Raw genomic sequence first — 23,706 nt, forward strand, 5'->3', positions numbered from 1 at the left:
CACTGAACTCAGTGGTGGGAGAATGAAAGCATTCCCTCTAAGATCTGGAACAAGAAAAGGATGTCCACCGTCACCTCTGTTATTCAACATTGTGCTAGAAGTTCTAGCTAGAGCAATTAGGAAACAAAAAGAAATAAAAGGCATACAAATTGGAAAGGAAGAAATAAAACTTGCACTACTGCAGGCAACATAATGAAATATTTAGAAAGCCCCTCAAAACTAGGACAAACCTACTAGAGCTAATAATCAAGTTCAGCAAAGCAGCAGGATACAAGATCAACATACAAAAATCAGTAGCGTGTCTATACAATAGAAATGAGCTGAGGGGGATATCAGGAAAAAAACTTTCATTCATAATAGGAACTAAAAGAACCAAGTATCTACAAATAAATGTAACGAAGCACATAAAGGACCTCTACACAGAAAACTACAAAACATTGCTAAAAGAAATTAAAGAAGACTTATATAAATGGAAAGACATTCCATATTCATGGATTGGATAGCTAAATGTCATTAAGATGTCAATTCTACACAAATTGATTTACAGATTCAATGCACTACCAATAAGAATTCCAACAGACCTCATTGTGGAAAAAAAGCCAATTATCAAATTCATTACAAGGGCCTCAAATAGCCAAAAATATCTTGAAAAAGAACGATGTGGGAGGATTCATAGTTTCTGATTTAAAGCATATTATAAAACCACAGTGGTCAAAACAGCATGGTACAAGCATAAAGACATATTGATCAATGGAATTGAATTGAGAGTTCAGAAATAGACTCTCAGATCTGTGGTCAAGTGATTTTTTACAGACCTCTAAGTCCACTCAACCTGGACAGAACAGTATCTTTAATAAATTGTCTGGGAGAACTGGATATCCATATACAAACAAATGAAAGAGGACTCCTATCTCACACCATATACAAAAATTAACTCTAAATGGATAGAAGACCTAAATATAAGTGTCAATACCATAAAACTCCCAGAAGAAAATATAGGGAAATATCTTCGAGATCTAGTGATAGGTGATAGTTTCTTAGACCTTATACCCACAGCACAAGCAATGAAAGATAAAACAGATAAATGGAACCTCCTCAAAACTGAATACTTCTGAGTTTCAAAGGATTTTATCAAAAGCATGAAAAGACGGCCTACTCAAAGGGAGAAAATATTCAGAAACCACATATCTGATAAGGATTTGGTATCCAGAATACATAAAGAAATCCTACAACTAACAGCAAAAAGACAAACAACCCAATTAAAAATGGGCAAAAGACATGAATAGACATTTTTTTCCAAAGAGGTTATACAAATGCCTAAAAAGCACATGAAAAGATGCTGATCTTCACTAGCTATTAGGGAAATGCAAATCAAAACCACAGTGAGATATCATATCACACGTACCAGAATGGCCACTATTGAACAACAGGAAATTTTAAGTGTTGGAGAGGAATGGAGATTTAGGGATATTTATTCACTGCTGGTGGGAATGTAAAATGGTATAACCATTGTAGGAAAGCTAAATATAGAGTTGCTTTAGGATCTGGCAATCCTGGTACTAAGTATATACCCAGAAGAACTTAAAGCAGGAATGCAAACAGACATTTACATAGTGCTGTTCACTGCAACATTCACAACTGCCAAAAGATGGAAACCCAAGTGTCCATCAACCAATGAATGGATAAACAAAATGTGCTACACATATCTGATAGTACACATATGATGGAATATTATTGAGCAATAATTAGGAATGAAGTCCTGAAGCATGTGATAACACAGATGAACCTTGAGGATATTATATTGAGTGAAATAATTCAGACACAAAAACACAAATATTGTATGATCTCACTAATATGAAGTACTTATAAAATATAAACTTATACACATAAAATCGAGAATATAGGTTACCAGGAGATAGTCTGAGGCTACAGAATGAGGATTGGTTGTTTAATTTGCGTGTAATTTTTAACTACGGGGCGGGCCACGGTGGCTCAGCAGGCAAGAACGCTTGCCTGGAATGCCACAGGACCTGGGTTCGATTCCCGGTGCCTGCCCATGTATAAAAAAAAAAAAATTTTAACTACGTTGAATTTCAGTGCTTGGAAATGGATAACGGTATTGGTAGCACCTTATTGTGAGTATAATTAACAGTGCTGAATTGTGTGTGAATGTGGTTGACGGGGGAAATTTAGAGCCATGTATGTTACCAGAAGGAAAGTTAAGAGGTTAAAACTTGGGACTGTAATACACAGTGAATCTTGTGGTGGACAATGACCGCAATTAACAGTACCAATATAAATAAGTTCTTTTATGAACTAGAATAAATTTATGATACTATTACAAGGAGTTAATAATAGAGTGTTATATGGGAAAAATGTGCCTATTGCAAACTATGATTAACAGTAATATCTGAATATTCTCTCATCCACAGTAACAAATGTACCACACCAATACTAGGAGTCAATAATGGGGTGGTGGGATAAGGGGTATGTTATGGTTTGGGTTTTCTTTTTTAGCTTTATTTTTTTCTTAGCTTTTATTTTTTTAGTTGGACTAATAAAAATGTTCTAAAATTTATCTTGGTGGGGAATGCACAACTATGTGATGATATTGTGAGCCACCAATTATATACTTTGAAGGGCTTGTATGGTGTGTCAATATATCTCAATAAAATTTCTTTAAAAAAAAGCAATTATGTGAAGGAGGTGTAGAGGCAGGGCAGAAAATGTAAGTTGGTGCCAGATTAAGAAGGACTTTGATTGACACGTAAGGAATTTAGGAACCACTGACTTTTAATTAGGGCCAGGAAAGTAAAATGACAAAAGTGAAAATAAAAAAGAATACAAATGAATTATAAAACTTATCAATGAATAGAGAGAATTAGAAACATTGGAATGAGATAAAATCAAAAGAAGAGAAAATGTTGAAGGGAAGAACATAGAAAAAGAATTGCTGATTTTGTATCTGGTAGGCACAAGATAAAAACATAATTTCAAAATATAAAAGACAAAAGCTTTTAGAAGATAGTAATGAAGAATAACTTCAAGGCCTAGTATAAGGGAATACTTCTTGAACAGGATACCAAAAGCACTTTCAATAAAGGAAAAGACCAATGCATTTGATGTCATTAAAATAAGGAAATTTTGATTCTCAAAAGACCTTAGAGAATGGAGAGGTAAATTACTCTTGATGCTGGGAGAACTCTAAGACTAATATTTATTTTAGGGGTAGAAAGTGCCACTATATAACGATAGATTCAATTCACCAGGAATGTGTTTGTATTTACATTAATCAAAAGACTCATGATGTATAAAGCTAACGATGGTGAAATTAAAGGCATAAATTGAGAATTATTGATAGGTCAGAGACAAAATTAGAAAGATTTGATTTGAACAAGATACTTGGAGATAAATAGTACTCTGTGCTCAAGCCTTAGAGACTACTTACTCTTCTTCAATGTCAGAATGTAGATAGCCGAGTAGGAGTTATTTCGAAGATCATGTCTTTGGAGGCGGCATCTTTTTACCATGCCTGGGCTTAACAGAATGTGTATCAAAGAGAACCTTGGAAGTTAGTTGTCCTCATCAAGGTCCCCCGAGCAATGACTGAGACTAAAGGCACATTCCTGGTTGAGCAGCCATGCAGCAAAGACATGCCATGCCAGTGGGATAAGGAGGGGTGTGGGTAAGGAGCTACAAACAGGGCCTGGGGCTAGGTGTTCTCCAGTGGGGAAAGAACAGGGGACAGTGGGATGTAGCGAAGTTTCATCTATAGGTCCCAAAAGATATAATTTGGAAAGTGACACATGCTCCCCCAGCTCCTGGCCATCTGCAGACCTTTCTATTGCAAAATGCTCCTCAGCTTACTGCAAAGAGCAACCTCTGCCATCTGGGGAAGCTGGGGGAAGAAGTAGGTTCAATGATGGAATTATGTGGAAACTCCTGCCCAGTCAGACTCAGTAACCAAGGAGCCCACTGGGTTTGAAATCTTATCCTAGGGAAAGTTAGGAAATGGGAAAAAAATTCTCCACCAACATTAAGTGACTAAATTTTCAAGGTCCCAGAAATTTAGACTAATTACTTTCATCCGTTAAAATGTCCTAAGTCTTGGAACTCTCACATATTGCTGGTGGAAATGCAACATGGTACAGCCACTTTGGAAAAACAGTTCGTCAATTCCTTATACTCTTTCCATATGACCACTCCTTGGTATTTACCCAAGAGAAATGAAAACTTAAGTTCATATAAAAACCTGTAGGCAAGTGTTTATAGGTGTTTTATTCATAATCTCCAAAAACCGATACAACTCAAATGTCCATAAAATGTAGAATAGATAAGCAAATGGTGATATAGTCATATAATAGACCATGACTCAGCAATAAAAATGAACAACCTCCAACAACATGTACAGTCCAGTGTTTTATCTTTTAAGCTTTTAACTTTTATTAAAACTGAAAGAGGCTTTAATCAATGTCAGTTAATACTGAAATTAGATCATTACGGTAATTTTTTTATTATAGAGTATTACATCAATTTTGACAACTTAAATGCATTATGCTAACATACTGTAAATATTAAATTTCTGAGAATTTGCTATATAACCTTTCAAAATGAACCCAATGGTATCAAAATATCAAATTTGATACCCACAGTAATCTATCTTAAAATAATGAAAAAAAATGAAGCATTTCTTCAACTGTTAGAAATTTTAAAACTTTTCTCCCTCTCTCTGAACTCATATTTCTATTTTTATCACACAGACTTTTACTCTACTGGAATGCTCAAAAGTTTTTTACCCATGAAATTTTCCTATTGCTATGCAATAAAAACATAAATTGAACTTTAATTTTTCATTTACTGTGACCATAAGACTCTGGAGTTAAAACTTCTTCTTGTAGGTTGATTGTTCATTCCATTTGTTATTTAAACATTCAATAATAATGAAATGTCAACAAATACATTGAAACTACTAGTAAATATAATTTTATTGATTAAACGAAAACTTATAGGTAATGCATCTCTTAATGATACGGAAGTGCACAAGAGCAAAAGTAATTTTGTTATGGGTATGCCATGCAATTCTTTGAACTTTGTCCTAGGAAGTTTCAAAATTGATATAATACTCTATAATAAAAAAATTACCCTAATGATCTAATTTCAGTATTAACTGACAAATTGATTAAAGCCTCTTTCAGTTTTAATAAAAGCTAAAAACTTAAAAGATAAAACACTGGACTGTACAACATAGTGAGTCTTACTATAACTGATAGTTCATAATACAATTATAAAAAAATTTCTTTCATGAATTATAACAAATGTACCAAACTAATGCAAGGTGTTAATAATAGGGTGATATATGGGAAAAATACACCTTAATGGTAAACCATGGATTAAAGTTAATCATACAATTTTAATATTCTTTCATCAATTGTAACAGATACCACACTGATACAAAGTGTGAACAGTATGGGGGGATGTGGGAATTTGTATCTTTTACATGATTTTTCTGTAAACCTACAACTTCTCTAGTTAAAAAATTTAAGAAGAAAATTGACAGAATTTCACTTTGAAAGTTTATGTTGAAATTCTTTCCCTCAAGAATAGTACAAATTTACCTATAGCTCTTCAAAAGAAGTTTACGAAGCATGTCAATCATTTGATTCAGCATCCATTCTGTTTCTTACCAGGTCCCGTTGATCCTCCTGTACCAGATCCATTTTGTGCACCAAGCAAAAGATTTTGGCATCTGGAGAGTTCTGCAAAATGGCCTCCAAGCATGACTGGTAATAATGCATGTCCTTTTCCAGTTCACGGCTCTCCACATCGAAGACATAAATCAGAACCTCCACATTTCGGAAGATGTTGTCCCGTTGGCTAGTGAAATAATTTTCCATGAAGGTGTCCTGTCTGGCAGGAAAAGAAAAACTAGATGATAAGCAAGTTCTCAGCAGTTCAGTCACTCGTATTTAGGCTGTTATTTTTGTTTTGGCTTAATTGATGCAAAAGATAATCTTATGGTTCAATTTAAAGGATAACTAATGGCAAATAGGACTGGGCCTTACCTTCTTACCTCTTGAACAATCCTTTACTTGCACAATCCTTTACTCCTATCCTTTCTTTGTGTTTTCACACCAAAACACAACGGTATTTTCTCAGTTTCTCAAATATTCCCTGGTCTGTATACCATGTGGCCTTTATACATGCTATTCATTCTATTTCAGATGTTTTTGTACTACCTCTTCATCTAATTTACTTCTATATTTCTTCAGATTTCGGTTCAAGCCATACTTCCTCACATGACTTGATCCAGTCCTCTCTACTATATGCCCTTATAATAATATATTCCTTTTCTTTTTAACACTTATCACAAGTAATGTACACGCTTGAGTTTTTAATTAATGGCATTCACTTCCCTAGTCAGTAAGTTCCATGAGGGCAAGAACCATATCTGTTACTGTTTCCAATGTTTCCCAGCTTCTAGCAGACAGCCTGTCATGGAGTAGGTGTTCAATAAATATTTTTTGAATGAATAACTAAACAGTAAATACTCTAAACTATATGAAAATTACTCCAGTGATAAATTTTTAGCAGAATGTTGTTCTTTGCACCTTAAGCTGTACACTACTTCCCAAGAAGGTGTTAACTGCCAGCTGGCTAGCAGAAAACAGTAGCATTTGTAGTAAAAAAAACCTCAAACCTAGTTTGTAATCCTGTACTTTGCTATTAATTAGCTGTGTGACCTTGGGAGAGTCACAATTTCACTGGACTTCAGGTGGTCTTACCAGTAAAAATGAAGATAAAATCAATGTCTAAAGCAAGGGACTGGGACTACAGGGTCTCTTCAACATGCATCATAGAATTAGAAGCAGTGATAATGAGGAAGGTTTATGGAGAAAGCTAATGAGGTGATTGTAAAGTGATCCATTTGCTGGCAGTAATGGAGTCATTTTCATATAGACTATTTGATCATCTTGGTTATTTCATATTTGGTTATATATATAACCAAATTTTGTATGGCACTTTGCCATTCAATTTTGTGTATTATCTTACTTAATCACTGAAACAACATGAGTTGGTACTATTATTATTGCTATTGTACAGATGAAGAAACAGTGGCTCAAAGAGTTTACCCAAGAAAACAGAGCTAAGAAAGCTGGGATACAAACCCACGTCTAACTCCAGAACCTAGGCTCCTAACCACTGTATACCACACACTGCTGCCTTAGCACAGAAATGTAAATGTATATAGAGCAAAATCAGGGTAGAAGGTATGGTGAGTAGGAAATTGTGATGGGATATTTGGTGAGTGTCTTAGTCAAGAGAGGAAAAGCTATCTCCTACTCCTCCAACAGTGGGTAACTCACCTGGCAAATATGTGCTCCTGGTCTAATATACCTTAACTATTGAAGTAACTAAGAATGAGGCAATATGATGTGATGGCTAGGAACTCAGCACTATTATCAGGCTGCCTGAGATAGAAAGCTAATTTCTTACCCTGCAAAGGAGAGGATAATATATCTCATACTACAGGTACTAGATGGAACTCCCGTTAGTGCTACTTAAACATGTCACATACAGAGGGCATTTTCATAATTACATAAAAGTCAGAGATTTTTATTTAATTAAATGCTAATTTTGAAGTAATTTCTATCCAATGTGTTGCTCACTGCAGAAGATAGTTACTCTCATGCATTCTCCACGCTGATTATACTAGCTGCCATTCTTACTGCTATTGGCTTCACAAACAAGTAAGCAGATGGTACTTACCCACCACAGTCCCACAGGTTCAATACCAGGTTTCCCAGAAACCGAACATGAGAATGTTCTACATCAACTGGAAGACAAATATGACAAACCTAGTAATTATAGTATGAGTGGTAAAATTCAAAATAAACAATGCACTAACCCACAGAATTTAGAAGGATGAAAGTGGAGTGAAATGCTCAAAGCCACAACAAGGTGATTTTCAGCTTAGCAGTGTGTTGAGTGGTAAAAACTACCCTGAGCTACAGATTGGCTTTCATGTAAGTCATGTTATTTTTTAGTAGTTTAGTACTTAGAGCAAAAACAATATCCAATTATAATACTAATGTTAAAATTTCAACATGTATGGTAGAGACAAAAACCATTTAATAGATTTTCCCTGTCCCATTTGTCCCCATCAATCTCTTTCCCCCCCAAAAAAAATTAAACAACACAAACTAAATACACACAAAAAATCAGAAAACATAACCAAACTGACTTCCTCTATTGATTTTTCTTATTTTGGTTAAGGACCCTACCATTTCCCACCCCATCTCCCTTTTTGTGTCATTTTTTACTTTTCTGTCCACATTTAATTCATTGCTAAACCTAGCTTATTATTTCTTTGTGATCTCTCTCAATTCCATCTCGTTTTACAACCCACCACTAACAATGAGACCCTTATCATCTCATGCCTACACTATCATAGGTCTATAACAAACCTCTCCAACAGAAAGCCTTACCCAACTTTACTTCATCCTATAGGCTCCTACCAGGTTCATCTTCTTAATACTACTTTGAACATGTCACTCCCCATTCCAAAAACTTTCAATGGCTCCTCCATGCCTAGAGGCAGGTATTCAGGGTCTTTCACATTTGGCTTTTGATCTAGCTTTATATTCTCCAATGATTCACATAAATAAAGCCTCTAACTCCAACCCAATTTGGCTTATTCACAGTACTCCCAAACTCCACTATCTCCCCAACCCCCAGTATACCCTACATCAGGGTCGCAAACTTGCTAATAGGGGCCAGGCCAGTAAACAAAGTTGGCCAAGTATGGAGAGTAAACATCCACCCAAAGGGATAGTGGAGAGAGCAGCAGTTACTAGGTCTAGCTCATCTTTGATGTAGGAATGTGGACCCAGGGTTACCAAAGCTTTAAAATTTTCAGTTGTAGTGGAAAATCCAGATTGTTTGGGGGAAGTTATAAATGTTGAGAACCAATTTCAATTTTTCTAAAATGTTGCATGAGCATCAAACAAAATATATCTACAAGCCTTCTCCAGCATGCAGGCTGCCTGTTTGCGACCTCTGCTCTACATTTCCCTCCCCCTTATACTTTGCCTACTCTACCCACCAGCCTAGAAAGCCCTTCTTTCAAAGACACTCATTTTTTAAGACCCCCTCTTAAGTTCCAGTTGCTCTATTAGCGTTGCCTATTCACCCCCACTTATTATCATCTTTCCCTCTGAATACATTCAAACATGTGTTAAGCATCTACTCTCTGCCAGGCACTAAATCACAAAGAGAAATAATGAAAATTCTTATCCTGGAAACTTCTCAAAGTCTAACAATTATCATCTATACAATTTATGTGATATCAATCACACAGTGGTGCTCATTTTGTGAATATCCTGAAGCCTTTGCTTAAATTGACTTCTAACTTTTCTTCTGTGAAATTTTACTTTCTCATAAATTAGATCATAAGCAGCAATGCATAGTTAAAAAAAAAACACATAGACTTTGGAGTCAAACAGAACTTAATTCAAATTCCAGTTCTACTTCTGTTTGACCTTGGGCAAGTCACTTAACCTCTGAGTATCAGTTTCCTCTTCTATTAAAAAAGGGAGGGGGGTGGCATACTATCAACCTCACAGGATTACTGTGAGGATTAAGGGCGTTATTACATATAAAGTGCCTGGCATGTAGTAGGTGCGCAAACTACTTCCCTTCTCCCCTTTATTTCCCCCTCCTTGGAAAAGGAATATCTTACATGTCTTTGTATTTCCAACAGAGTCTACGAGAGAGTAGGTGCTCAAACTGCTATTAATTTGAAGACTATGTAAACGGTCTAGTACTAAAAAAAAATGGAAAGAAGTGCTACTGAGAAAGGGAAAGACAGTAACAAAAGAAGTGACAGGATTCAGTGATTGTTTAGATATGGGGCACATGGGATAGAAATCTGGTTTCTACTCCCGTATCATAGAAATTGTCTCATCCAGTGACCATGACCCCATTACCAAATCCAATGGACTTTTTAGTCTTTGTCTTACTTTCTGTAGCATGACACTGTTGACTATTCTCAAAAAATTCTCTTCTCTTGGTCTCTGATATTATACTTATGATCTCTCTGGCAGATCTTCCTTGACAGGCTCCTATTCTTCTTTCTGTCCCTTAAATGTTAGAGTTCTTTAGGATTCCATCCATCATGACCTTCTCTTCTCTCTATGTATTCTCCCCCAGGGCAAGCTGATCTATTCATATTTCTTTATTTTCTAGTTGGATTCTGATAACTCACAGATATATCTAGTACAAATTTCTATTCCATCTTTCTAACTCACATATTGGACATCTCCAGTTGCATGAACCACAGCTATCTCAAACTCAGTGTATCCAAATATAATTCATCATACCCCTATTCTTTCCACAATATTTTTTATTCTCTCAGTCTTCTCCATCTCAGTGAATTTAACCAGTTGCCTAAGCCTAAATCTTAGTTTCATCCTTGAGTCCACACTTGCCCTCACCATTCCTTCCAAATCTTTCAGCAAGCCATGTTGACTCTATCTCTAAAATATATCCCAAATCCATTCACTTCTCATCATATCCACTACGATTACCCTTATCCAAGCCAAGTCCCTGCCCTCTCTTACCTGGTCTACTAAATTAATTCCCTAATTGGTTGACCTGCTTCTATCTGTGCATCTCTCTAATTCATACTGCATATTACCGACACAGTGAGCTCTCCAAAATGCAGATTTTTATTCCATTCTCACTTAAAAAGAAAAAGAAAGCATGTGTCTCTGTATACATACAGTTGTATATGCCCAAGATAAAAAAGTCAGGACAGCCCTGAAACTACTAATGGTGGCTGTCCCTAGGAAGTAGGCCTAAGAGTAAAGGATGGAAGTGGACTTTCTACATTTCTGCAATGCTTGAACTTTTCACAAGTATTACTTTTGTAATTAAAATGGAAAATCAATAATAATAAAATACAAATATGAACATGTCATTCTTCTGTTTAAAACTCACTAGGGGCTTCCTCTACCCTCAGTTCAAACCACTAGAATTGGCTTATAGGGTACTTTTTTATCTCATCCCTGATTACCTTCCCTCTGTGGTCTCAGTCTCCTATATGCCCCTCTGGCTCTCCTTCTCTTCCTGCCCTGTTATCATAAGAGCAACTGAGAGAAACAAGAACAGAACTCTGGGGAATCACATACACTTATAGGGACAGAAAGAAGAAAACACACTTTGGTAAAGATTTTTTTTTAAAGGAGGAGGGATGATCAAAGATATAGGAAGAAAACCAGGGGTAATAAAGCATTAAATAAAAGCCAAGGGAATAGAGAATTTTGAGAAAGGAGGAAATTGTGGAGCCATCAACAGTGTTTGAGACTAAAATACTTCATAACCACATTTTATGACCTTTTTAATATTCCAGTAAATACATTTTAGCAGTGCCCTAATAAATTAATAATACCACCACTCTGTAACCTTACTTAAAAGTTCAAAATACAGTAGGCTCCAACAAACAACAATGAAAAATTAGAAAAAAACTAAGACATTAAAGTCAATATAATATTTTAAAGAAGTATTATTTTACTACTTTTAAAGAAAACCATCAATTTCACATAAAGGAACATCAAGTAAAAATTAATGCACTACACACTTTTGAGTCTATAAGTTCAGCAGTAGAACCCAGACCTGTCTTCAGCAATGACAAATTAACTAATGGTACACTAAAGCACTGAGGCCAATATAATATGTTAAAATATATTTCATTATCTTTATAGAGATACAGTAATTGCTAACAATGTATAATCAATAAAGGTCTTGTTTGAGATATCCTCAAGACAAGACCCCTGTCCAATTCACAGTGGCTGGCACATAGGAAGATCCAGAAGAAACTTGTTGATTAAATGGCCTGCTTTAATATATAGGGTTCATATAGTTTGCAACATTATGTTCCTACTTTAATGATGCTATTAGATTATTTCAAAGCTATCTTAAGCAAATTGAATAGCTCTGGAATTCTAGTTGCAAAACTACTCATTAGACTCAGGGTAATAAATCAACTCTTCTGATCGGCTAAAAACTAAATTGGACTAAAAACAGGTGCTTCACCAAAATGTGCAGAATTCAAAACACAAGAAGAAAGACGTCTGTCAGGAATTGTTAAAATATGGTAAAGGAGATATGTTGTGGCATAATGAATAGAGAATGATCATAGATTTACACTTACTAGCTGAGTGAGCTTAACTTCGAGGCCGTACTTTCTTCATCTATTAAAATGAAGTTAATATGAGGACTAAAGTAAATGAAACAGCAAACAAAAGCCTAGCAAACAGCAGTTTTTCAATAAACAATAACTTTCTCTATCTACTGAAATCATATGGTTACTAGGCCCAGATATTTAACTCGGAAGAACAGAATAATTTTAAAATCTAGCAAATCAAGAGGGGGAAAATCTGGACAGATAGACTGTCCAGAGGCCAGAGCCACACATCTCAATATAGAAGGAAGTCTCCAGACACATGATGAGATATAGAACCCTGTTCTGATAAAAATTTTTGACCAATGACTTAGATGAAAACTAGTTGAAATACTTATCAAATGTACAAAGTACACAGCTATTACATCAGATGAGAGAACTGGCGGCTAAAATGAAAATAAGATGCTAAAACGCTAGCAGTGGGAGGGATCCAACCTCTTTTCTAAAGAAAAGGAAACTGAGCCCAAAGAAATCAACTAACCTGTCCTTGATTTCACAGTTAACAAATACAGGGTATAGGAAAATTTCATGGGCTAAAACAAACAAAATTGAATACTAAACTATTTATTTTTAGGTCCAAATTATTACCTGCATAAGAACTAGGAAGACAATAAGTGTTTTAGTAACAATATATGTGAAAAGGAATGGCATTTTCTAGTACAAAGAAGGCCACTCCAAAAAGGAGAGAGGGCTAGAATGCACTAACAGAAATATTATGCCCAGAATAAGAAATGCAATATTCCCACTATGCCCTGATCAGACCACATGTGCATTCAAGTCTTAATTATGGTTGACACCATAATTAAGAAAAATGTTGACAGTCAGAACAAACCCTTAAAAAATACTTTAAAATAGAAAAAAAACTTTAAAATAACGTCAAATGAGGAATACTTGGAAGAGCTGGGAATGTTTAACTTAAGGAAAACAAGATTTGGGGGGCAAGGGATGGCTAGGATAACTTAAGCCAGTAACCATACTCAAATATCTGTAGAGGCTCAAGAGAACTAAAAGAGAACCACCTAAAAGAAATAAAGGGAAATGAATTTGGGGCTCTAACAAAGAGATAATTTTCTAATCTTTAAGACTGCCCCAATTATAAGAGTCTACACTATATTCTGAGCACTTAGAGAACAGAGATGAGGGTTCTTTCCCCTTTGTAGTCTAGGGTCTGGAACATAAAGTATTTCTAAAACATTTGTTGTTCTTGAAATCAGAGTGTAATGCCTCATGAAGTAGTGGGTGATTAGTCCCTAAAAGTATTCAAGATGCTAGAAACCCATGTCCAGAATCTTTGAAGGCCAGGTAGGGCAATGCCTTCCTCACTTAAAGGCCAAGAACCAAGGCAGAATCTATAAATGCTTGGATGCTGCAGAATCAAATGGCATTATGGCCCATAGACAGAGAGGGTCTCCCAAGAGCCTAGATCCACAGTTCTAGCAGCCATGGCAGCCCAGTTAGTCTAGTTTATGAAGCTAGATTTAACATTCAAACCAGAAAGGGCAATAACACATTTCCCAAGATAGACCTGGAACATCTATGTGTATCTAAGAAGGAAACAGCAGAGGACAAAGTAAGTTAACTTCTTTGCCCAGTTTACCTTTTTTTTTTTTTATTTTTTTTATTTTTTTTTTTTTATTTTTTTATTTTTTACATGGGCAGGTACCGGGAACTGAACCAGTTTACCTTTTAATGAAGACTAGGACTAACTACCGTTTTAAAAAATCTTATAAGATTTTATTGTTATGCTTTTTAACTCCTAACCATTTTCCTTTTATATAATAATAGATAAAAACAAATACCCCCTCCCACAATGAATAAAGAAAAGGATTCCTGTGCTTGTTTAAGAAATAGCCGAATAGAAAAGAAGTCAGGCAATGGAATCTTATTTCATAAGCAGCCTGGAAAGAAAAGAACCTTCCCAAGAGAGCAAGTATTGGTACCCAGAACATCCACAGCCCTCTGAGGAGGAATGAAACAAGGGGAAACATGCTCCTGAACAAATTCCTCAACCCCTACAATCCCCAAGCTACTGCAACCAAGTGTGTTATGCAGATTATTAATAGTTAAGATCACCTGACTTTACAATAAGATAAAACATCTTACTTGTTGCACCAAGGCGACGTGTGTCTCTGGCAATATAATTTGCAAAGATAATAGACCTCATGCTGGTCTTACCAGACCCACTTTTACCCATCAACAGCACCTAAGGACACAGTGGAAAAATAAAAAGGGAAAAAAGTTAGCAACCTAGAGCAAATCAAGTCCAAAGGGACCTATTTCTCTCTTGCAATTGATGTTTTACTGAAGTAACAGTACTGGCAACCAGATGTAGATACTTTAATTAAACTGTCCCTCAATCAACAGTGAAATGCAGAGATACCTAGAATTCCAGGTACATTACCCATTCTCTTGGGGACAGAACTGTGGTGAATTTGTTATGTTATTACTATGCACTATTAATATATTCAGAACTAGGCTAGAGGAATACCACCTCAAGAGGAATCTAAACCTTGATCTCTCATAATCTAATGTTTTATGCACTGAACTACCTAACTGGGGATTTCAATATAACTGAAAGTTCACACTTCTGCTCAAGGTCAACCTTTCCACCTTTGCCCTTGATTTCATCTCTCCTACTTATCTCTACAATCTTTCTCCATTAATTAATCTGTTTCTACTTTTTGTTTTCAAAAGCTCCCCATGGCATACAGGATCAAGTTTTAAACTACATTTAAGATCCTCCTTAACCTAGCCTATCTACTTCTCTGCCCTCATCCCCTGCTACTCCTGGCCTGAAAACTTTTAGAGTCCATTTGACATTGAATTGAACAGCTTGTGGTCCCTTTGATGCTCCCAGTCCTCCAGGGCCAAGCCATTTCATGCCTCTGTACCTTTGTTAGATGCTGTACTCTCTGCCTGTTAACTTTCTCTTCCCTCTTCTTCCTTCAACTATGTAACACTTTATCCTTCAAGACTTAGCTCAGTAGTCATCTCCTCCAGATGCTTCTCCAGCCTGATTGCTCTAGAGGCTGACTGAGAATCCCACCTCTGTCCTCCAATGGCATTCTGTACTTGTATCATTGCAAAGACATAATGCTAGGCAGTTACTCATTTTTTTAGCCTGTCTCTCAGAAGACTGTGACCTCCTGGAGGGCAGGGGGTTCCCTTTGTATATACAGTGCCTAACATATAACAGATGCTCAAAATAAGTTCATCAAAAGAATCAGCAAGCTGCTGAAACAAAGATATAAAACAAGGGTTTTTAACAATGAGAATAACCCAATGAAAAGGGTGGCCTTATGAAGGTAAACAGTCTTCTTGTAAATGCCATCATTTAACAAAGACAGAGAATACTTTTCAAAGATGCTTGTAGATTCTTGGACTAGGAGGGAATTGGATGAGGTGACTTTAAGGGTACTTTCAAATTTAAAAATTATGAAACATAGCTCCAATTACCTTGCTTTTCAAATCAAGGGGTTGTGTGTACTACCTTCAATCCCAAGATCTTTTTTTTTAAATTTCTGATTACAAACATAGGAAGTATTAATGAAAATGTACTGCATGCATGCTTAATTTAACTGAGTATTTCAGTTACATAACTTTATCTCACTAAGGAAATGTTACTAACAAGTTGGTCTAAAGTTGGTACAAAAAAGTTTCGATTTTATTCTTAATCATGTAGAAATTTCTGGTATTTTTAGGTATCCTTGTTGATAGCAATTTTAGGTAGTCTTGTCAGGAATATTTCCTTAGTGAAATGGAGTTATATAAATGAATTACTAGATGAAGTTAAGGCTAAATACAGTGCATTTCTTTTTTTTAATTAAAAAAATCTTACCTCAATTTCTTATGAAAGACTTACCAAGGCTAACTGTGTCAGGGACTGATCTATGTGCTTTACGTGCATTTACTCATTTAAACTTCACAACCCTATGAGATAGATAAAATTATTTTCACCATTTACAAATGAAGAAATTGAAGCCTCCAAGAGGAGGAAATTTGTTCCAGAGCTTCACTCTTAGTCTAAACCTCAAGGTGGGGCATAGTACCAAAAAATTACAAAGGACTGGCATGTTCAAAATTCCATCTGGAGAACTCATATAAGAACTTACAGTGGTAACATTTGAGTTGGGTTCAAAATAATGTGCCCACAGAGGCCTGTTATACTGTGAGTGGGTGAGTGTGCATGTGTGTACCTTGCACAAAATACAAATTAATTTTTAAATTTGGGGAAAAGCAAATTCTGTGTGGCTGCAATAGGGTATATAGGTGTGGCAGATGGTTTAGTCAGAAACATATTGTCAAAGGGCATCCTATGGCATGCAAAGTCATTTGGATTTTATTCGAAGGGCTTGGGGAAGTTACAAAAGTTCTTAAGTACATGACTGACCCAGTCAGATTCATATATTAGAAAAATTAAATCTGATAGCAAAGAATGGAAGTAGAGTTGGGAAGGTCATGTACAAGGTTCCAGCAACAGTCCAGGAAAAAGTTTATACACACCACAAACATATTTCCTGACTAGCAACTTCTTACCTTTACTGCCATGTTTTTGATGTATCCAATACAAGTCTTACCTTTTTCTTCATGGTTGTATTTGGTAGCACCCACCTGCAGATACAAACCAAAAGACAGAGCTTCCATAATCCGGTTGCCTTAGACATCAGAATTAAAGAAATCAAATAAATGTGGAGGTACGAAAGAGCACATTTAGCACAACAGCTAAGTATAAGTGTTTGTGGGACCTCAGCTGAGTAGAGGACCTCATTTTCCTAAATTATAAAACTGAGTTTGTGCTTCTTAGCCTCTAATTACTCATTCAGGAGAGCTGTCCCAGGAAGATCTATTTAGGAATATAAATGAGCCATTAAAAGTCAAATTCAATCTTTCATCATTTTAAACAATTAAAGTAACATATACAAAGAGGTTTAATAAAGCAAACAATATTTTCATATTTGAATGCCCTCTATTTTTAAAATGAGCCTCCTATTTTTAAAATCTGGAAATATCTTTATTCCTTCGGCTGTCCTTCCAAGCCGTATTTCACTCATCACAGGCAGAACGTATGTAAAATACAAGTCCCAAATTCAGGTACAAATTGGTACAGAAAGCACCCTCAAGCTACTGGTCTCTGCCCAGTTAACACCAACCCTCCTCCCAGTACTCCCCTCCCCAAAATGGTGATGTCAAATTTCCTTTATTAATAATTAAAAGCAACTGAGAACTGCCTCAATAAGAACACCTCCCTCCTTGGACCGATATCCTGCCTGTCTAAGGGTTGTTTCTGCCTAGTTAGCCCCAGTCCTCCAGTTTATTCTGTCTTCAAAATCATGATACCAATCAATCTTATTAGTAAATCGAAGCAATTATCATGGGCGCCCCATTCACAATACTCTCTTCAATTAGAACACACACACACACCCTCCGGGCTTGACATAAAACCCTTCACCCACCCTAGGGATCCCTCTGGTTCCCCTATCGGAGGATCCATTCTCGGCCCAAGATTCTCCTTCTCCATCTTTTTCTCAGAGTCAGATTCTTCCATAGTGCAACAAGTTCTTTTCAGTCCCTTCTAAATCCGCAGTATCCTGCTTTTTGCCTTGTTCACCCCCTCAGCCGCCTATTCCCATCGCCTGCGGCCTTATTAGGCCTGCTTTATTCTTGCTTCAGCCTTTGTCCACTGGGGGGCTGCTCTCCCCACGGTTACCTTTACCGCCCCGAACTTGGCTTCAAGGCACGGCCGAGGTGGCCGGCTCGAAGGCCAAACGGTTCGGTGGTGCAAAGGAAGAGAGACGGAGGATGAGAGGAAAAGAGGGGTGGACAGGGGATCGTCCCGAGTTTGTGCCTCAGGCCCCAGGATATCGAAACCCAAAGGTGATTTCACCCGCAAAGGGGGTGGAAACGGCGAAAGCGGAGGTAGCAGAAAAAGCAGACCCGTGCGGTTGGCACCAAGCAGTGAACGCCTCAGCCGGCTCGTTGCTTCAGAGCCTGGCAGCTCCGGAAGGTGCACCAGCGGCTGCGGTTACGACCTAACCCCGTCCTCCAGGAGTACAGGTACCCCACGGCGGCTACCCGACTGCAGGCCAGGATCACGTGGGCACCTGCCGTAAAACCCGAGCTTGTCATGTGACTACTGTTACTCAAGGGGCGGGTGGGCTGCGGAGAATACCATAGAGACTGCTCCCGGAAAGCCAGAGTGCCACCCGTCGCCACCACGTGGCCTTGGCTCCCACTCCGTGCCGCCAGACCGGTTGGACAACTCGGGCCTGAAGGCCATTTAGTAGTGAACGGTATCCGCTCCACCCACCAGTCGCGGAGAATTAAAGGAGACGGTTAAAATTTCAGTGCATCCAAGCTAGGCATTTTTACCGCTACTTAACCTTAACGGTTTGGGGTGGGGAAGGTTGAGCATTGTTATTTGTCTTTCTACTTCTTGTTAGTCCCAGTAACCGAGCTTTTAATTAAATGTGTTAATACATCCAAAGCGATTGGAATTGTTTTCCACATATTCAGCGCGCAATAAAGGGTATCATTATTGCTGGGACCAGGGATTCATTGGGGATTTGGGTACACACATTTATCTCCCTACTTGAATGATACTGGAACGAGGGAGCATGGGGTAAGGGAAACAAATTCTCATGTGCCATAATAAAAAGTCAATAAAGTCTAAATTGATGACTGAAGGACTACTGGTAGATATTTGCACACTATAGTGATTCTAGAGACCACTAGAAGAAATGGCTGGGAGAGCTCATAGGGGTTGCTGCTAGAGAGAAGGTCAGGGAATAGGAAAAGTTGGTCCAGGGGACTGTTGCTTTTCACTTTAAGCCCTCTGTATTATATGTATTTTTAAACCATGTGCATATACTACTTTGATGAGAAAGAAAGAAACTGGACAGAACAGGATGCTGTCTGCTCTCAGACTCACATATCTGTATGATCGCTTCTCCCCAGAATTGCCTCAAGAAAAAAAAATTATATTCTGATCACGCTTTTCTAGCCATGTCACTCACTGAACCCCTACCCTCTCCCCACCATCTGCCTCAAACCAGTTCCCATTCTAGCTTTCCCTGTCTGGTGAAAGACTCAGAGTCCCTAACCTGGAAGTCACTTTAGACACATTGCCCTCCCCACAGGTCAGTAGACCAAGCCCTGATAAATCCATTTCCTACAAAATCTGTCCACTCCTTCCTTTGCTGTTACTGCTTCTTTTCAGGCTTTCATAGTCTCTGGCCTGCATAATTGCAGTAGCTTCCTGGGTGATTTTCCTATAGTGGCATCTGCAAAGAGGTTGGGAGTGGGTGGAATAATCTTCATCAGCCCTCCCAGTCACACCAAAAAACATTCCATTTAAGTAGTATGTGCTCGTTTTGAACAGTCACCTTACAACCAGCCAAGTTATTCCTTGAACATCCCTTTAATAGAAATTCACTGTCTCTCTGCCTCTGGTCTCTCTTTCCCCCAAACCAATTTAAAGCACAAATCAGAGGAGGCTATCTCTTTGCTTGAAAACATTTCCATCATTTAAGAAAAAAGTCTGTTAACAAAAGGACCTCAAGATCTGGCCTGTACCAACATCACCAGCCACATTTCTCTACCCACTGTTACTACCTCCCTTAAGCTCCACAAGGAACTGAGAGTAGTTGCCACAATGTGCTAAGGGGCAAAGGGGAAGAAGGAAAAGGAACAGATGTAGAGGGGGATGAGGGGATGAAGGATAAAAGGGGGAAAAGGGAGGAGGTGGGAAAGGAAAGGGAGAGAGGGGGCGGGGAGAATACAAGAAGGAGTACTGAAGAAGATTGAGAAACTAAACCAAATTAAAAGTTGATTCCAAAGAGTGGCGAATAAGACATTATGCATTCCTATGTGGTCTGGCAGTTAAGATTCTGGTTTCCACTCAAGCATTTTTGATTGCTTACTTTTATATTTTCATTAAAAAACCTTACATGGATAGGAGATGAGGGTTGATTTTTCTTCTGTTCCTAAAATAATTTAAATGTTTTATTATAGGTTCTTTTCAGAATGTGTTGATTAAGCTCTACAGAGTTTTTCACAAATCCGTTCAACCAATATTTATTGAGCAGCTATTCTGTGCCAAGAACTGTGTTGGACACCTGGGATACAAATATTCTTCTATTCTTGGCCCCACTGCCTGTCAGATGCTTCTTTCCAACAACTCAGCCCTGCTGTGCAATCACACGTACATATATACAAACACAACGGCATTCCCTCTATCCAGATCCCGCCCTAATTTTTTTCAACCACCTATTTCAGAAAATAAAAGTAATTCAGATCCCTATCAAAGACCACAATAAAATCTCATTGGAGATTATTCTCTAAATTCTGATCACCTTTATTCCCAAACCCCACGAGTCGGGTCTCCAATACTCAAATTGTCTATCATAATTTCATTGCCCTTGTCCTCCTCCACCCTTCCCATCTTCATTTTTTTCTTTAGTTCACTGCCACTTCCCAGACACCATGAACTCATTCCTACATCCTGCTGGCACCTCTGTTCTCCTCCTTATTCCCACCCCTTTGCTTGGAATATGAGGAAATTTTCTTCCAGTTACCTAAACTTAAAGATTTTGGTGAATGGAAATCTGGTGATGGGAAGACCACACTGCCCTTAATAAAATCTCTTTACCTACCGCACCAATTCACTTCCCCAAGTACATCCCGGGGACTAGGTTTTGTTAAAAACTTGGAAAGAAAAATCCTTGGCAGAGCAACTACAACCCAAATGGAAGGGCCCTTATAAAGTACTCTTAACCACTCCTATGGCTGTCAAACTACAGGGGGTGACTAACTGCGTACATATTTCTAGGATTAAACTTGTCTCTCCTAAGTCCCCATAGAAGAATGAAAAAGAAAGACTAGAAAACAGGACAGAAATTCATGCATCCTACTCTTGGAACCAACTGAGGGCCTGAAGCTTCTTTTCAAGAAAACTGGATAAATCATCTTGTCAAAAGAGAAGCATGAAGTTACTCCTGTTTTTTTTCCATGTGTGTGTCCTCTTTTCCCTCTTCTCCTGTACACAGATCTAGCCTTAGTTTATTGTGAGCCGGTGTACAGTCAACCTTTTCAATTTATCCTCCTGCTGGGTATGTGGCCCCCATTTTGAGCAATCTGAAGCATGCCCCGCTGGCTCAGGACTCTGGGCTTCCACCCATTTGTTTGGAATGCCCAAAGCTTACATGAGATGCACTAGCATGAAGCTAACAGATCCTCTCTAAAAATTTCCATGCACCCTCAACTACCTTCTCAACATGTTCTTCCAAAAGTCCAGCATTTCCCTAGAGTCACCAACCACCCCAGTCAAGGATACCTTATCCGCAAATACCTACCTCTGGCCTCTATTAAATACTGTACCCTTTTGCTTATATTCCAATTCCATTCATCCCAACCAAGTCAATCTAGGAAGCCTTTGTAGCCATACATTTTTAGTCACAGAAACTCATACCTCCAATACCATTAGCTCTACTCATGGTATCATCAGTCAAAAAAAGGAAAAATATGATATATGATAAAGAACATACCTTCACTATCTCCAGGTTCCCCAGAAAGATTGCTCTTCTCAGAACTAATGGAACTCACTCCGAAGGGAGAGCTACCCAGTTCTGCCAGGGTTGTGGGGGACAGATGTAAATCCCCAGTGTTATCTTCAGACTTTGTTTCCAATGCTGTGACAAACTCTGTGACTACCTGACAGGAACACAAGGAATAGTCTTGGGATAAAAAAAAAATTGAAGCATCATGTTCGATTCTAACAACAACTCCTAGGGCCCTGTCTTTCAGCATGCAGTGTAGCACAGTGGAGCAAATCAAACTCAGGCTGGACACATCAGCAACCAGTGGTGAATCATCCGGACCAGTAGGCAACCTAATATTTGAGTATCTCTAAACCCCAATCAGAGAATGTTTTAGTTTGCTAATGCTGCCAGAATGCAATATACCAGAAATGGGTTGACTTTTCTAAAGGGGATTTATTAAGTTAAAAGTTTACAGTTCTAAGGCCATAAAAATGCTCAAACTAAGGCATCTAGAAAAAGACACCTTGACTCAAGAAAGAAAGGCTGATGGCATCTGGAATACATCTGTCAGCTGGGAAGGCACATAGCTGACCTCTGTAGGCCCTTTGGCTTCTGGTTTCGAACAGCTTCCTCAGGGGACTTTCTTTCTGCCACTCTAAACATCTCTGTTTGTGTCAGCTCTGAGCTGTTTCCAAAATGGTTTACTCTTAATCCAGTATGTGGATTAAGACACAACTTGAATGGGCAGAGATGCATCTCCATGGAAACCACCTAATCAACAGGTCTCACCCACATAGATGGGTCACCTCTCCATGGAAGCAAATTAATAAAAAATATACCACCCACAATTGGGTGGGTCACATTCCCATGGAAACAACCTTATCAAAAAGTCACACTCTAAATAATAGGTCTGCCTCCACAAGATTAGATTAGGAAAAAGAACACGGTTTTTCTGGGGTCCACTTTAAACCAGCACATTCCACCTTCTGGATTCCCCCCCCCAAAAAAAACACGTACTTTCAAAGTGCAAAATATACTCATTCTCATCACAATATCAAAAAATACTTAAACTCTTTCAGAAATAATACAAATACAATACAAAGTGAAAAACACTACAAAATCTCATTCAAGTTAATTACAGCCATGGTCCATCCTAAGGCAAAATTCTCCTCTGGCTGGGGACCTGTGAAAACTCAGAACAAGTTGTCTGCTACCAATAAACAAAGGAAGGACAGTCATAGGATAAATATTCTCATTGCCAGAAGAAGAAACTGGAAGGAAAACAGAGGTCACTGGACCCAAACAATTCTGATAATCTCCACTAGATTTCAACTTCTGAGAGTCATTTATCTTCAGGGCATTAGAAGGTGGCAGTCTCACTCTTTCCAAGGGACTACACAGTGGCCTTGCTCTCTCCAAACACTGGTGTGAGGGTTGCAACCTTGAGGAACTTTGAGATCACCTTTTTCTAGTCTCCACCCTCTGCAAGCATCAGGGCAGCATCCAGGTTCTCTGCAATCCCTGGGTCACATGCTCAACCCTCTAAGAACATTTGAGTGGCAGCAAGGTTCTTCCAAATCCCCAGAGAATGTACTTCACCCTCTCTGAGCCCCGAGGTGGCCAACACTCTTCCACTCATCCTCTGCCTCCAAGGCAAACTCACGCATTCCAAGTTGATGGACAGGTCCACTCTACTGGCTCAAGATTTCTTGGCTTCAGACCTTAGCTTCCATGGTTCTGCCTTTGAAGTAATTTTTCCTTCAATTTATCCCTTTTTTGTCCTCTTTAGTCTAGACTGGCAGTGGTTCCATTTATACAGCTCTTGTAAGAAACTTGTCAATTTTCCATGCAGTATATATGGAGCACACCCATCAGGTAAGAGGACCTTCCATAATCCTTTCTGGATAACTCCATTTTCATTTTCCATTT

General features: G+C 38.1%; 1 protein-coding gene across 9 annotated transcripts in view; it reads right to left on the reverse strand.

Annotated features, from left to right (window-relative positions):
- RRAGB (Ras related GTP binding B) overlaps window positions 1-18,432 on the reverse strand; it is a 51,501-nt gene extending 33,069 nt beyond the window's left edge. For 2 of the 9 annotated variants that reach the window (XM_077146028.1, XM_077146020.1), the window contains exons 1-6: window positions 17,695-18,432; window positions 16,819-16,852; window positions 14,345-14,444; window positions 9,740-9,823; window positions 7,768-7,834; window positions 5,685-5,907 (exon numbers count right to left, since the gene is read on the reverse strand). In XM_077146028.1, coding sequence (XP_077002143.1) covers window positions 5,685-5,907; window positions 7,768-7,834; window positions 9,740-9,823; window positions 14,345-14,444; window positions 16,819-16,852; window positions 17,695-17,786 — 600 coding nt within the window. In that variant the 5' untranslated portion in view covers window positions 17,787-18,432. Of the gene's footprint in view, window positions 1-5,684; window positions 5,908-7,767; window positions 7,835-9,739; window positions 9,824-14,344; window positions 14,445-16,103; window positions 16,172-16,777; window positions 16,853-17,694 lie in introns of all 9 variants that reach the window. The other 7 variants (XM_077146021.1, XM_077146022.1, XM_077146024.1 and 4 more) reach the window with 7 other exon arrangements.
- Between the last annotated feature and the right edge of the window lie 5,274 nt (window positions 18,433-23,706).

Source organism: Tamandua tetradactyla, chromosome X (genome assembly GCF_023851605.1).
Source record: "Tamandua tetradactyla isolate mTamTet1 chromosome X, mTamTet1.pri, whole genome shotgun sequence".
In the NCBI taxonomy this organism is placed as follows: domain Eukaryota; kingdom Metazoa; phylum Chordata; class Mammalia; order Pilosa; family Myrmecophagidae; genus Tamandua; species Tamandua tetradactyla.